We start from the raw sequence: 15,225 nt of genomic DNA, 5'->3' as shown, positions 1-15,225 counted from the left end.
TGTAATTGATGTTTGCTTTAAACATAATCTTTGAATTAACAGCCATTTTCTTCTTTCTTTGGCTTGGCTTCGCGGACGAAGATTTATGGAGGGGGTAAAAAGTCCACGTCAGCTGCAGGCTCGTTGGTGACTGACAAGTCCGATGCGGGACAGGCAGACACGGTTGCACTGGTTGCAGGGGAAAATTGGTTGGTTGGGGTTGGGTGTTGGGTTTTTCCTCCTTTGTCTTTTGTCCGTGCAGTAGGCACTTCAGTAGATTCAACACCCCAACTGTACTGCTATAAACAGGAGCTTTAGATTAAATACAAATTAAAATGTTGGCTATAGCCACCATTGAACACTTTATCATTAATGACAGCCTCTGAATAATGAATGTTCTAATTGGCCAATCACAAGAACAATCTTATTCAAGCAATGACAGAAAAAGCAGACATGATCTGGTTTTGAGAAGCAGAATTAATAAACCTCATTAATGGATGGAGTTAGTCACAGACGGTCATCGAGTCATACAGCATGGAAGAAGCCCTGTGGCCCAACATCTCCATGCTGACCATGTTGACTTTCTGGGCCAGTCCAACTTGGCTATTCTTTTTTCTTTGGCTTGGCTTCGCGGACGAAGATTTATGGAGGGGGTAAAAAGTCCACGTCAGCTGCAGGCTCGTTTGTGGCTGACCAGTCCGATGCGGGACAGGCAGACACGATTGCAGCGGATGCAAGGGAAAATTGGTTGGTTGGGGTTGGGTGTTGGGTTTTTCCTCCTTTGCCTTTTGTCCGTGAGGTGGGCTCTGCGGTCTTCTTCAAAGGAGGCTGCTGCCCGCCAAACTGTGAGGCGCCAAGATGCACGGTTTGAGGCGTAATCAGCCCACTGGCGGTGGTCAATGTGGCAGGCACCAAGAGATTGGCTATAATTGGCATATATATTTCCACCAGTGGTTCTCAACCAGTGAGCCATGGCCCACTAGTGGGCAACAGCACATTTTTATGTGGGTCTTTAAAAATGTTAATTAAAATACTTTAAATTAGATAAAGATGTGCTTATTCCAGAGTTGTCTTTGACTTGAAAATATCGCAAAGTCATTGCCACGAGTGGGCCATGGTAGGTTAGGCTGGAACCTAAGTGGGGCTTCAATGTGGATTGTGAAGTCATGTGACCTCTCCACTTGGAACCTGGTAAGAGCATGGATTGCCATGTGACCTTTCTGTCTGGAACCTGGTAGGAGAGTGGATGGTCATCTGACCTTTCCATCTTGAATCTTGTTGGAATTCACATCACCTGCCAATTAAGGTTGGACTCTCTCCACCCATTAGTGCAGACCAGACCATCGACCTCTTTAATCACTCGGTGATTACCCAGACCAGATCCTGCAGCATAAAGTCCACCATGTGCAGTAACTCCCTCTTTTGCTCTTCAGTCCCAAGATGAACCCTGCTCCACTCCAGGTGTCTCACTGGAGGAGTCATTGATAAGGTATGCAGGGATCGGAGCTGTAAGATAGCACTGGAACCATGCCCACATTAAACAAGAAGCCACAGATAGCGTTTTGTAATCCTTGGTTGTTATGAATTTGTACACAGTTGCTGGTACCAATAGGGTTAAATCTGTTGTGACCGAGTTGTGCTGTTTATATGAATGCAAGCAGTTGCTAGTATCGGTAATGTTTTGTTTAGTCTGATGTGATGGATTAAACGGTGTTTAAGTGATTGAGAGTACAAGTGTGTGTTATCCTTGTTCTTATTCCCTTACATATAGTTAATAGGATCCTTCCTGTGTCCAAACTCATTGCTCTTTGGACCCACCAATTTTTTTCCTTCCCACACAACAGCCTTAGACTGAAAATGGTTGAGAACCACTGCTGAACCCTTTCTATATATCTGGCCAAATATCCTTTGATCTTCAAATTAGTGTCACTTCTTTTGGCTCCTCATTTAATGTCATAGGAACCATCGTCTGAATGAAAAAGTTGCCTTATGTGCCCTCTTAAATCTCTCTGCTCTCAACTTGAACCCATGACCTGCACTGAGTAAATTTGCACATCATCAAAATTGGTGGCAGGGAAAACAGTGAGGCAGGATATCTAAGTTCACAACAGGATCTAGATCAATTGGGAAGCTGGCCAAGTAATGGCACATGGAATTTGATGAGTGCGAGGGGTTGCAGTTGGCAAATCAGGTCGGGGTAGGACCTGTACAATAAATGGCAGGGAACTGAAGAGCACTGCAGAACAAAGACTTCAAGGAGCGCAGTGCACAGTTCCTGGAAAGTGGCAACACAGATGGATAAAGTGGTGAAGCAGGGTTTTGTCATGTTTGCCTTCACTTAAGTGTATAGAGTACAAAAGTTGGGACCTTGCACTTCAGTAGTCCAGTGTGAAATTCCCGTTGCGGTTACTCACATGTTGAGAGCAGGGTTTACCACCTGGAGGAAAAGCTACAGGAAAATGCAGCCCTCTATGAGGAGGAACCATTTTTTTCTTCTTCAAAACGGTGTTTAGCCAATGAGCAGTGACACATCGCTTTCCCTCTCTCAAGGCCTGTCAACAATAGGAAGAAGACAACAAGTAGAAGTGAGAACATTTAAAATTTTACAATAGGGGATTAGAAAATATAGTTTCCAATGTGGAAGAAAGCCTAATTAAAATGCACAAACTAACAAAAAAAAAAGCAATATTTAAATTCCACAATGCCCAAACTTGAGAGTTCTGCAGCAAATCAACTTCATAATGTTAGATGAATCCTAAAAAGAAGTGCATACCTTAGGCTCAGTGCTGCTGGGTTGCCAAACTCCAAGACAACTCATTAGAATGAGAAATTTGCCAATTTATCATTGATGGCAGTGTGGAAACAATCTCATCATTCTTGAAGAAATTATTTTTGAAAAAGCATAATTTTAGTGGAAGGTGTAGAAATGGAAGAAAAAAGTAATCCAAAAAGGAAAATATAGAGCACGATAGGAAATAGGATCAAGCCATTGGACCCCCTGAGCCTGCTTCCTTATTGAACAAAAGGAGGGCTGATCTACTTCAAGACGAGTTCCCACTATCTTAATAAACTTCAAGTCCTGCTGAGTATTAAATCCTGTAATAAAATTTGTCTGCTCTAACTGCAGTATTCTCAGCATCATCCAATTTCAACCCCACTATAATTTGATAATCTTTCAAGTGCACAATTTAAATGCCCTCTTAAAATTAGTTTTGCCCATTAGAGCATGGAACACTAAAGCGCAGTACTGGCCCTTCGGCCCACAATGTTGAGCCAAGCAATAGTAACACTCAGAAAACTAAACCTTCTGTTTTTTAATTCATGTGCCCAAGAGTCTTTTAAATGTCCCAATTGTGCCAGCCTCTACCACTAGCATCCCTGGCAATGCAATCCAAGCAAAAAAACTACACCTCTTTCTACCCGTCACCTGATACTGCGAATCACCAAAATGTATTGATGTGCCATTGCTTTTTCTCACTGAAAAATATTTATTTTGAGAATACAATGCACAATTTACACTATCATCTAACACGGATGCAGAAATTAAGCAGTAGAATGGAGTATCAGATCAAATGTACCAACATTTTGGCACAAGCAGTAGGGACATCAAATTCAAAGTGCTCTGTGGGACTGACCGGAGGCTGGTGAAAACTCCTATCCAGCCTCCAGCACTGTTACACAGGCTCAGAGTGAGATGGAAACTGTAGAGGACAGTGATCAGACAAGAATAGGATAGCGAAAGAAGTGATCCACAAAAAATTAGAGAATTTGAGAGGGTGTATTGGCAATGTGGTTGGGAGGGGTCATATCGTCTGTTGAATAGGTAGACTGGGATCAGCTGCATCAAATTCTGAAGGTGTCTTTTGTGATAATTATTGTTGTGAACCATTCCTACAATGGGACAAAACTAATGAACTGCAGTCAGATATAATTTCTTATTAGGTGCATCCTTTACTGCACTGATAGTCCCCCACCAGAGAGCAACCTGTAAAAGTTAATTATATTCCAAAAAGGTCAACTCCATCACAAAATATAATGATATCAGATGAACGCAGCTGATGGTGGCCTTGCGTTCAGGATTCAACCTTACTACTTTCAGCACGTGTCCTTTTTCTTAATACTAAGTGGGTCATAGAATTACAGTTCAGAAACAATCGATCCTTGCTAGTGTCTATGCCCTTCTATCTTACTTCCTCATACTAAACGTGGCAATTTTGTTAATTTTTACTCTCCAGATTCACTTGAATCCAGCCTGCTTATTGTCTCTCGCGCTCAAGTTTTGGCATCTTCTGGAAATTTTTGAAATGGTGCCTTGTATACCAGTGACCAAGTCATAAGTATGACTCAACTCTACACATTTATGACCTAAATCTACAGTTTTTTTTGGCCAATCTGCTGAAGGTTGAAATCCTTTTCCCAAGAATTTCCTTTCCTCCCACTGGTACTGCTGAATCCAATTTCTCCAACAGGTTTTTTTTCTACTTAGATCCCAGCATCTGCAATCTCTGGTCTCCATAACTAGCTCCTTCTTCATTTTTAAATTATTCTTGGTAATTTATTGCTCATTGTTAACTGCCTCCAAATGAAATGCTGTTAAAAGTTCAACGCATTGATGAGTCTGGAAAACAATAGATCTCCTCATGGTACATTAATGAAGCAAATAGGTTATAGACTCCTGAATCATAGAAACATGCTCTTCAGCCTAACACTGACTAAAATGTCCTACCCACATTAGTCATACCTGTCTGCATTTGGCCCATATCCCTCTAAATCTATCCTATCCATGCATTCGTCCAAACATTTCTGTAATGTTGCCTGCCTCTTACCACCTCTTCCGGCACCTCATTTCATATACTCCTCACCACTGAAACGGCTATTCAGTCTAAATTCAAGTTCCCAATTTACTTATTGACTGAATTTATATTCCTTAAGTGCCAAGGTGGTTTTCAACTTCTGTCTCTGATCAATGATCCAGTACGCTGGCTGCCAGTGGAGCAAGTTGATCACAATGTTATCACAGCATAGAATGCTGGAAACACTCAAATGGTCAAACAGCATCCTCAGGCAGAAATAGTCAATGTTTTAAGTCAAGGTTCTTGACATTGGTGTGAAACATTTGCAGGTCAGAGCAGCATACATGGAAAGAGTTGACGGATTGCAATATTAGGATTTAATTTTCCAGAATGTGTGGATTGGGACGAGTTGTTTTTGAGCAAGAATGCGTGAGGTAAGTGAAAGACCTACAAAGGTGAAATTTTGAGAGTAGACTTTGTATGTTCCTAACAGGATTAAAAGCAAGATTAACAGGCATAGAGAACATTGGCTTTTGAAGGATATTGGTGACCTGGTTTGGAAGAGTGAAGTGTATAGGAGATATAGGCAACATAGAGCAAATGAGGTATTTGAGGAGTATTAAAAAAATGCAAGAAAACCTCAAGAAAGAAATTAGGAAAGCTAAAAGACACAAGTTTGCTTTGGCAGACAATAAGAAGAAAAATCCAAAGGGTTTCTGATGGGTATATTAAAAGCAAAAGGATAGCAAGGGACAAAATTGATCTCCTCAAAGATCAGAGCAGAAAAAAGCTTACCTAGATTTACTTTGTGTATCCCGCTAATAATTTTAAATACCTCTATCAAATCTCCCCTCATTCCTCTACACTCCAGGGAATAAAGCCCTAACCTGTTTAACCTTTCCCTGTAACTCAGTTCCTGAACTCCAGGCAACATCCTAGTAAATAGTCTGCTCTATATCAAGCTTGTTGATACCTTTCCAGTCATTTGGTGACCAAAACTGAACCAAAAAATCTCCAAATTTGGCCTCACCAACATTTTATACAACTTTACCGTAATATCCCAACTCCCCCATTCAATACTTTGATTTATGAAGGCCAATATTCCAAAAGCTCTCTTTACAACCCTATCCACCTGCCATTAGCAAGTCCAGGATTCAGTAACAGAGAGGGGTGTCGAGTCCATAAGCACTGCATACCTATATATTGAGTTTAAAAACTTTCCTGAATGCATTTGACAAACTCCAAGCCAACCAGCCCTTTTAGAGTATGGGAGTCCTAGTCAATATGAGGAAAATTAAAAGCTTCTACAATCACAACTTTATGTTGCCTGCAGCTGTCTGCTCTCTACAGATTGCTCCTCCAATTCTCGTTGACTATTGGGTAGTCTATAATACAACCCCATGAGTGTGGTGATAACTTTCCTGTTCCTCAGCTCCATCCATATAGCCTCAGTATATTAGCCTGCTGATCTGTCCTGCTGAGTACAGCTGATATTTTTCCCTGAGGAGCAATGCCACTCCTCCCCCTTTCATCATTCTTTCCCCCCCCCCCCCGCATCTAAAGTAACAGAAGCCCACAACATGGAGCTGTCAGTCATGCCCCTCCTGCAACCAAGTTTCACTAGTGGTCACAATAAACTGCGTGTACCAATCCACACTCTAAGCTCACTGCCTTTCTGACTGTACTCCTTACATTGAAATAGATGCACCCAAGAACACTTCCACCACATACAACTTGTTGACTTCGAATAGTGCATGCAATTTTCACATCATCTTTTCCCTCCTCCACTCCTCCAGCTGTTCTGGCACTTTGGTTCCCATCCCCCTACAAATCTATCTTAAATCCACCAGCGAACCTACCTGCAAGGATATTAATCCCCCTCCAGTGCAGTCATGGGTCAGTAACGTGAACAGTAGCAGGCTGAGCACACAGCCCTTGAGGTGTGGCAGTATTCAGCGTGATATTGCTCAACCTCCTTCTCCCGACATGAACATACTGTGGTCTTTCCATTAGCAAGTCCAGGATTCAGTAACAGAGAGGGGTGTCGAGTCCAAGCAAGGACACTATCCTATGAGGAATGATTGTAACAAACGCCAAGTTGAAGTCAATGAACAGCAGCCTGGCGTATGAGGCGTCATTCTCCAGGTGGGCCAGAACTGAGTGAAGTTATACTGCTAAAGAAACCCTGCTGTAGGAATTCTGCGTTGAGAAGCATCAGTAGGAGGAAAGGAAATTCTTGGGGAAGGATTTTGACCCTGAATTATTGTGGGGTTTTTTTTGCCAAGGAATAGGTTAGAAGGAAGTAAGATAGAAGGGTGTTCACAGGGCATCGACACTTGCAAGGATCAGTTGTTTCCATATTGTAATTCTATGACATGCCAAGTATAGAGAGAGGGGATTCAAGTGCTGAAAGTAACAAGGTTGAATCCTTAGGGAAAGCCATGTATCATCAGCTATGTTCATCTGATCTCATTATTTTTAACCTTTCAGGAATATAATTAACCTTTGTGCTCTGGTGGGTGAGTCAGGGCAGTAAAGGATGAATCTGATAAAAGATCATATCTAATGGGTGATTGCAGTTTATCAGTTTTATGCCATCGCAGGAATTTGTCAAGTTAGCAATGAAGATGGCAAATGCAATGTTGGCATTTTTATCTCAAGGAAAAGGATACAAGATCAGGTATCTCTAGGGCAAAAGGGCACAACTTCAGGATTGAAGGGCACCCATTTAAAACAGAGATGCAGAGAAATTTCTTTAGCCTGGGAGTAGTGAACCTCTGGAATTTTCTACCACCAGCAGCTATGGAGGCCAACTTGTTGGGTGTATTTAAGGCAGAGATTGTTAGGCATCTTGAACGTCAGGGTATCAAAGGGGTGAAGGCAAGTGGGAGAATGGATCAGCTCATGATGGAATGGATGAGATGGCTTGATGGTCCAAATGGCTTACTTCTGCTCCTACGTTATGGTCTATGGAGGAACTCGGCTATCAGGTGGCAAAACCATTCATGTATTATTTCAAGGTCCCACATGCACAATAGGCACAAGTCCACAAGAGCCTGGGCAAATTAAGCCAAAAGGGTGGCTGTCGCTGTTTGTTCTTGGGAACTGGAAGCATCTCAGTAGTCGTGCGCCCAGAGATCAGCTTTGAGATCTATACATTTATGAGATGGATGTGAATGTTGAAGTGAAGTTTGCAGGTGTCATAAAAATTGATGGTATTGTTTAGAGTGAGGATATAATATTGATAAGTTTGTAAAATGGACAGAGAAATGGTAGATGCAATTAAATCCTACAGAATATTAGGTGATGCTGTTTGGGAGGATAAATCAGGCTTGGAATATACACACAATGAATGGCAGATCTCAGGAGATACTGAGGAACTGAAAGGCCTTTGTACAAATTCCAAGATCCCTGAAGACAGCAGCACCAATAATTAAGCTAGTCAAGACTTGTGGGATATTTTCCTTCATTAGACAGGGTACAGAATACAAGAGCAGGAAGGTTATGGGACAATACAAAATATTAGCTGCCTCACAGTTGGGAGTAGTTCTGATATCCACAGCATAGGAAGATGGTACAGAAACTATAGAAAAGATATTTTTAAGAATGCCAAGAGGGATTGAGTATTTCAGCTCCAAAGAGAGACTAAAAAGTGAGACAACTCCCCCCACCCCCCAACCAGATATATGACCATACAAGTTTAATGCATGGCGTAGGAAACTTAGAAGGAACTTGAGAAAGACTTTTTTCATTGGAGTACAGCGGTTGAGGGACTGGCAGAAGCATTTTAGAATTTGAACCACCATTTGAAATGTTATAGTATAGAAGGCTGTGGACTGAGAAATGGAAAATAGAATTAGCATAGATTGGCAATTGATACCCAGCACAGACACAGTGGGTCACAGTGCTGTTTCAATTTTATAAGAAACTATAAACAGATAAAGAAAAGAGTAGTTTTAACAGTTCCATAGGATAGCACAACCTGTCAACTCTTCCTGTACTTCTGTCCCTTCAGGAACAAAGTGCAAACATTGTATTAGCTATGTAAATCCATAATAGCCTCAACCTCAATTGGGTAGGCAGGACTAAAGGTCACCGCTTGAATAATGTGTGCTATCCTGAGCATCTCATTACATTAAGGAGCTTCAAAGCAGTTAGCGTCCAACTTGATTCAACGCAGTGCAGTTTCCCAGTACTTCCATTTTCCTAAACAACTAGAAATGATCTGCACATCCAAAGTTCTGGTTGCCTGCCTCTTTAAATCCCATTTCAATCACATTCCGATTAGTCGATAGCTTTCTAGAGACCCAATGCAAGCTCGACAAGAAAGACCTGGTCTTCAAACTGCGAATGTTGTAGCCTTCTGGGCTCCATCAAATTCACCAACTCGCGCTCTTGCTGGAGATGAAAAACTGGAGGTGCTGGAATCCAGGGCCATAAAAAGGTCTGGAAGGACACAACTGAGCTTCTTCAGCAGCCTGGTTTTCCACTCTTTCTTGCATTCTGTCTAAAAACATTCTATTTCTGCAGGCTGTCGTTTTAGCTCAGTCTTTCTCTTCCTATTGGTACAGCTTTGGCCTGCTGATTATGCCCCAGGCTTTTATTATTAGCAACAAGTAATAGCAAAAAAAAATTAATGGGTTTTAACTGTCATTGATCGCATCCTATTAAAAATATACTCTTTGTAACTACTCATTCCTCCCTTACACCTCTTGCCGAAAACAAGTCAGTTTTCTCATTCCACTTCTAACCAGCCAAGAAACATTTCTTGTTTCTCTTCTCATAGATCATAAATCTCTGCCTGACCTGTTGAGATTTTCTAGCATTTTTTCTATTTTATTTTTAAACCTTATGACTCAATTAGGATTTCTTCTCCGGACACTTAAAACTTTGCCAGCATTAAAGATCAACTGGCCAACTCCCAAATATCAGTTCTTTTGGGCAGTAAATCAATACAAATCTATCATTTCTGGTCATAATCAGCAGATACAAGATTTTCTTGCAACAATTTTTTTTTAAATTTATGAATAGGCCAACACTTCACAAAATGAAAGTTAATCTTGAAACTGGAACAAAGGAACATAGTTCCTTGGAGTAAATGGTGATGATACAAGATTTGAAGAGAGAGTAGGCAGATCCAAACCTTTTCACTTGAAGCCATAGCTGATACTATAGAGGAAAATTAGACTTTGCTTGTTTTGACATAAAGGTAGGAATTAGCTCAGTATCTACTTTGTGTTTCAGCCCTTCATTTTACCTCATTTGATACATTAGCTCAGTTCCTTTCTGGCTGAGTATTACGAAGAACTGATTACTGCACACAAATTTCGGGGTTTTTTTTTAAATAATTCCAACAGATCACAAATAAGCATCTTAAAATTAAAACTGTCATTCAGGAACACAAGAAACAACATTGGGAGCAATCCAAACAATCAAAATAAATTTGGAGAGAGATAAAGATGCACAATGTCTTCCAAAAAAAAAGCAAGCCAATAAAATATACATAATTGGAGGAAGTAAAGGCAATTAAATTTACATTTTTACCTGGGCATACATATTGCTGACTTGACTTTCACACAAAAGGTGGGTACATCTGTTTGTTAGAGTAGGATCTACAATTCCGCCATGTAACTGGATAATCTAAATAAAAATATAAACAAACTTAAAGCAATTTAACACCCAAAATATTACACATGGATAAAAAGTATGAATGATACTGCCAAGATTGCAGATGCTAAAATATGGAGCCAAAATAAAACCAAGGAGCTTGAAGAAGTTTGCATCTGAGGAGGGAGAGATTGTTGATATTTTAATTCAAGTGCCCACATACTACCCATTTCATTTTACAGCCCATTTTAAATCTGCATTTCCCATATACAGGAAAAGGAACATGATCAATTCATACAATACACTTAAATGACTCAGACGGCCCACATCCTCAGCTCAGAGGGCAAATTATCTAGATAGCAAACTTTATACATCAGTTCTACAGCAATATTCAACCTGAAGCTTCACAACACACAAAAATGCTGGAGGTGCAACATCCATAGGAAGTAAATGGCAATCAGAATCAGAATTTATTGTCATGAACAAGGCACAAATTGGTTGCTTTGCTGTCGCATCACATTCAGAAACCACACGAAAAATAGTGCATGAAAAGTCAAAATAAGGCAGTGTCTTTGGTTCCTTGATCATTCAGGAATCTGATGGTAACAGGGAAGAAGTTGTCCTTGTGCCACTGAATGATCATCCTCATGTTCCTGTACCTTTTTCTTGATGGCAGCAGAGTGAAGAGAGCATGGCCTGAGTGGTGGAGGTCCTGGAGGATAGAAGTTGCTTTCTTAAGACACTACCTCTTGTAGATGTCCTTGATGAAATGAAGTCTGATGCCTATGATGTCACAGGTCATGTTAACAAACCTCTGAAGATTTTTTTCTAGTCTTGAGCATTGGTACTTCTGCACCAGACAGTCATGCAAACAGACAAAATGCTCACTTGTAGAAGTTTTCAAGAGTCTTCAGTGACATACTGAATCTCCTCAAACACCTCACGAAGTATAGCCACTGACGAGTCTTCTTCGTGATTGCATCGACATGGAGGCTCCAAGACAGATTCTCGGAGATGTTGACAGCCAGGAATTTGAAGTTCTTGACCCTCTCCACAACCGAGTCCTCAATGAGGAATGGATCGTGTTCTCCCGACTTCCTCCTGAAGTTCACAATCATCTCTTTGGTTTTGCTAAGTTTGAGTGCAAGGTTGTTGGTGTGACACCACTCAACAAACTGATCTATTCCCCTCCTATACACTTCCTCATTACCATTTGTGATTCTGCTGGCCAACCCTGGTGTCATTGACAAATTTGTAGATAGCACTGGAATTGTGCCTGGCTACACAGTTATGGGTGCATAGTGAGTAGAGCAGTGGGCTAAGCACGCAGGTTGATAGTCCATAAAGAGGAGACAGTTTCCAATTCATTCTGACTTGGTCTTCCAATGAGGAAGTCAAGGATTGAGTTGCAGAGGGGTGCAGAGGCCCAGGGTTTGGGGCTTCTTGATCAGCACTGAGGGAATAATGGTGTTTAAGGCTGAACTGTACTCTATGAAGAGCAGCTACATGCTTGAGTCGCTGTTTTTGAGTGGATCCAGAGCAGAGAGGAAAGCCAGTGATATTGCGTCTGCTGTGGAGCATTGGTGATAGACGAATTACAGTGGGTGAAGACTTCTGCTTAGGTATGTGTTAATTCTGGTCAAGACCAAACTCTCAAAGCATTTCATTACAGTAAATGTTAGTGCTACCGGGTGTAGTTGTTGAGGAAGCTCACTCTGTTCTTTTTTAGACACCAGGATGATTGATGTCCTTTTGAAGCAGCTGGGAATCTTTGAAAATGTCCACGAACACACTGGCTAGTTGGTTGACAGATTTTCAGTACCCTGCCAAGAACGCCACCAGGGCTTGATTCCTTGCAAGAGTTCACCCTCATGAATATGTTCTGTCATTTGCCTCTGAGACACATCACAGGGACCTCAACCTTTGCAAGGATTCCTGTTGGCACTGTTGGGATTGTGATGGATTATATCATATTTTATATTGTTATTGAAGGAGATAGATTGTGGGAGTAGTGTAGGTCACAAACAAACACTTCACAAAACAGATCTCATTTAAAATGCCAGAGCTCTGCTCAAGCCAGACAGTCCAGGCTCCGAGTGCCTTTGCAAAAACTTTGAAGAGTGCCTATAGAGACTTCACAAGTAGGTGTTAATTGGAAATGCTGTAGAGTAATGGATTATTGTTTTGGAAAGCAACAGATGAATGAACTCAGAAGATTGGATCTGGTGGCGCAGCCTGAGTGCAAACTGCTCTTCTAAGAGGGTCACGTGAGAGAGAGAGAGAGAGAGAGAGAGAGAAAAAGAGCACGCAAGAAAGAGAAAGAAAGAAAAAGGAAGGAAACTGGTTTCTGGAGTCATGGCAAGCTGGCAGTTTGTGAATTCTGAGTTCAGCTTGTTGAAAACCCTTGTGGGCCATACAAGAGGAAATGGATGGCTAGAGTGTTTCACCTGAAATAAGAGAAACAAAAGGAACTCTGTGGTGACCTGCAGAAGAAGAGGTTTTCATTTTTAAAACGCTGATAGGGCAAGTTTCTTCAGCAAGACAATGAAGTGGCTGATGGAAGTAAATTAGTTTGTGTCCAACGAGCAACAAATCTCTCTCTCTGAAATCAACAAGAACCTTCCTAAGCAGTAACCATTTACCTTTAAGCACCAGAGCCTGGTGCTTAAAATTAAAAATTAATAAATGTTAAGTTCTGTGCACAGTATAAAAATTGCCTGCAACCAGTCAACTTGGAGGAATGAGAAGTGCGATTGGACTGTGAATCAAAGAACTTTTCTGAACTTGTACACATTACATACACGTGCACTTAAGAATTAGAAGGGGGTTAGGTTAATAGTAACAAGTTAAAGTTTGATCCTGTTTTTGTTTAAAGAAAAATAAAAATGACTTTTATTTAAGTAACTATTTGTCTTGGTGAATTTCTATTGCTGCTGGGCCCGTAACAGAATCTCCTTCTCAGAGGGCATAGTGTTCAGCTCATCGCGTAGTGAAGTATCACAGACATCTTATGATGTTTACCCTCACTTTATAGGCTGAAATGGCCTGCACTCCCCATTAGAGCTGGTATGTATCTGTCTCTAGCTTCCTCTCGAATTGCCACTTTGTTTCAGAGATAACCTTCCACAGATCATACCTGGACTTCTTGTACAGATCTGGATTCCTGGCCTCAAAAGCCCCTCATCTCAACCTCAGCAGGTTTTCAAATCCTCTGATTCATCCAAGGCTTCTGGTTGGGGAACACTCAGTAATTCGTCCACACAGATCTTGATGAAGTTGGTGACACATGCTGCATATTCATTCAAGTCTAAGGATAAGTTCTTGAATATGGTACACTCCACTGATTCAAAAGCAGTCCTGGCAACGCTTCTCCACCTCTCTCAAACATACTTTCACCGTCTTCACTCCTGGTGCTGTGTCCTCAGTCTCTGCTTGTATGCCAGGAGTAGAAGAACAGCTAGGTGATCAGACTTGCCGAAGTGCAGTCATGGTATGGCTTGGTAGGTGTTTTTCATGGTGGCGTAGCAGTGGTCCTCTGGTTTGCTCCTCTGGTCTCATATGTGACATGTTGGTGGTACTTTGTTAGTCTTCTTCAGATGGCCCTGATTGAAGTCCCCTACAATGATCAGGAATCCATCACGATGTGCTATCACGTGGTTGCTTATCAGTGTTCAGTTCCTCCAGTGTCAGCCTGATGTTAGCCTGGGGCAGAATGCACACTATGACTGGGATGATGGCGGTGAACTCCCTCAGCTGGCACTTGACTGCCAGATGTGGCAGATCAGGAGAGCAGGACTGGGACATAACCATTATGTTTGTGCACTACAATGAATTGATGATTTCACAAATGCCACCTCCCTTCGTTTTTCCTGACGCCTATGTCCGGTGAATGCAGTGAAGGGTTGTAGTACCATGTCAGAATGTCCTTGTTTAACCATGTTTCTGTGAAGCACATCACACAGCCCTCCCCAATGTCTCTCTGATGTTGTAAACTGGCTCAGAGTTCATTGAGTTTGTTCTTCAAGGATTGTACATAGAGAATGGAAGCCTCAGGGCCCAGTGTCTTAGCATGACTTGTAGGTCCCCCCCAGCCCACCCCACCTCCCCCCGACATTCATATGGTCTGAGCTTCTCTAAATGGCCCGAGGGCCGGCTGCTGGTAACTCCTGCAGTGTTTAAATGGTCCAGGAGATATCTCTTTAAATCTCGAATGATGCTTTAAATGGACTGAATGTCTGCGCATTCAATGTTTTGGGCCTGAGCCCTTTGTCAGGGATCTGTAAAAACAGGTATATTTCTGAATAAAAAGATGGAGTGAAGAAGAGCAAAAGGGAGAATCTCAGGCCCAGCAGGTACAAGGTGCTGGATCCAGGTTGGAGGGTAGAAGAGAAAAAAGCTGAAAAATGAAGGGGAAAGAGAGCAGAGGGCCAAGAAGGGTAGCTCTCTGATAGAAGGGTGGGGGGGAGGGGAACAAAAAACAGTAAAGAGAAAGATCAAGAGGATTAATGAAAATTGGAGGTCAATACCAATGCCAGCTGATTGGAGACTGCCAAGGCAAAAGAACCATCCAAATTGTGGATGGTTAAGGGCTCAGGACTGAAACGCTCTTTGCCTTTTAGATGCTGCATAACCTGCTGAGTTTCTACAACATTTTTGCATATTGCACTTCATCCCAGCATCGACAGACGTGTTTAATTCAACCTGAAACTTTCCTACTTTGCGCGTAAAAAAACAAGAAATCCAAAGACTGTGGATTCAAGTCCCACTTCATTAACACAATGCAAGCTGGTGCATCCTAGTTTAGTGTCAAGATAGAGGGTAGGGGTTGTATTGATTATGGATGAAA

The 15,225-nt window shown here is 41.7% G+C and overlaps 1 protein-coding gene across 2 annotated transcripts in view; it reads right to left on the bottom strand.

The window, feature by feature from the left end:
- Positions 1-15,225, bottom strand: part of paxip1 (PAX interacting (with transcription-activation domain) protein 1) — a 162,572-nt gene that overhangs the window by 84,866 nt on the left and 62,481 nt on the right. For both annotated transcript variants that reach the window (XM_069914790.1, XM_069914789.1), the window contains 2 exons: positions 10,317-10,412; positions 2,394-2,531 (listed from right to left, as the gene is read on the bottom strand). In XM_069914790.1, coding sequence (XP_069770891.1) covers positions 2,394-2,531; positions 10,317-10,412 — 234 coding nt within the window. The remainder of the gene's footprint in view (positions 1-2,393; positions 2,532-10,316; positions 10,413-15,225) is intronic.

This window comes from Narcine bancroftii, chromosome 1, assembly GCF_036971445.1.
Source record: "Narcine bancroftii isolate sNarBan1 chromosome 1, sNarBan1.hap1, whole genome shotgun sequence".
NCBI classification, from domain to species: Eukaryota; Metazoa; Chordata; class Chondrichthyes; order Torpediniformes; family Narcinidae; genus Narcine; species Narcine bancroftii.
The sequence above is the reverse complement of the archived record's forward strand: the minus strand, read 5'-3'. Positions and strand labels throughout refer to the sequence as shown.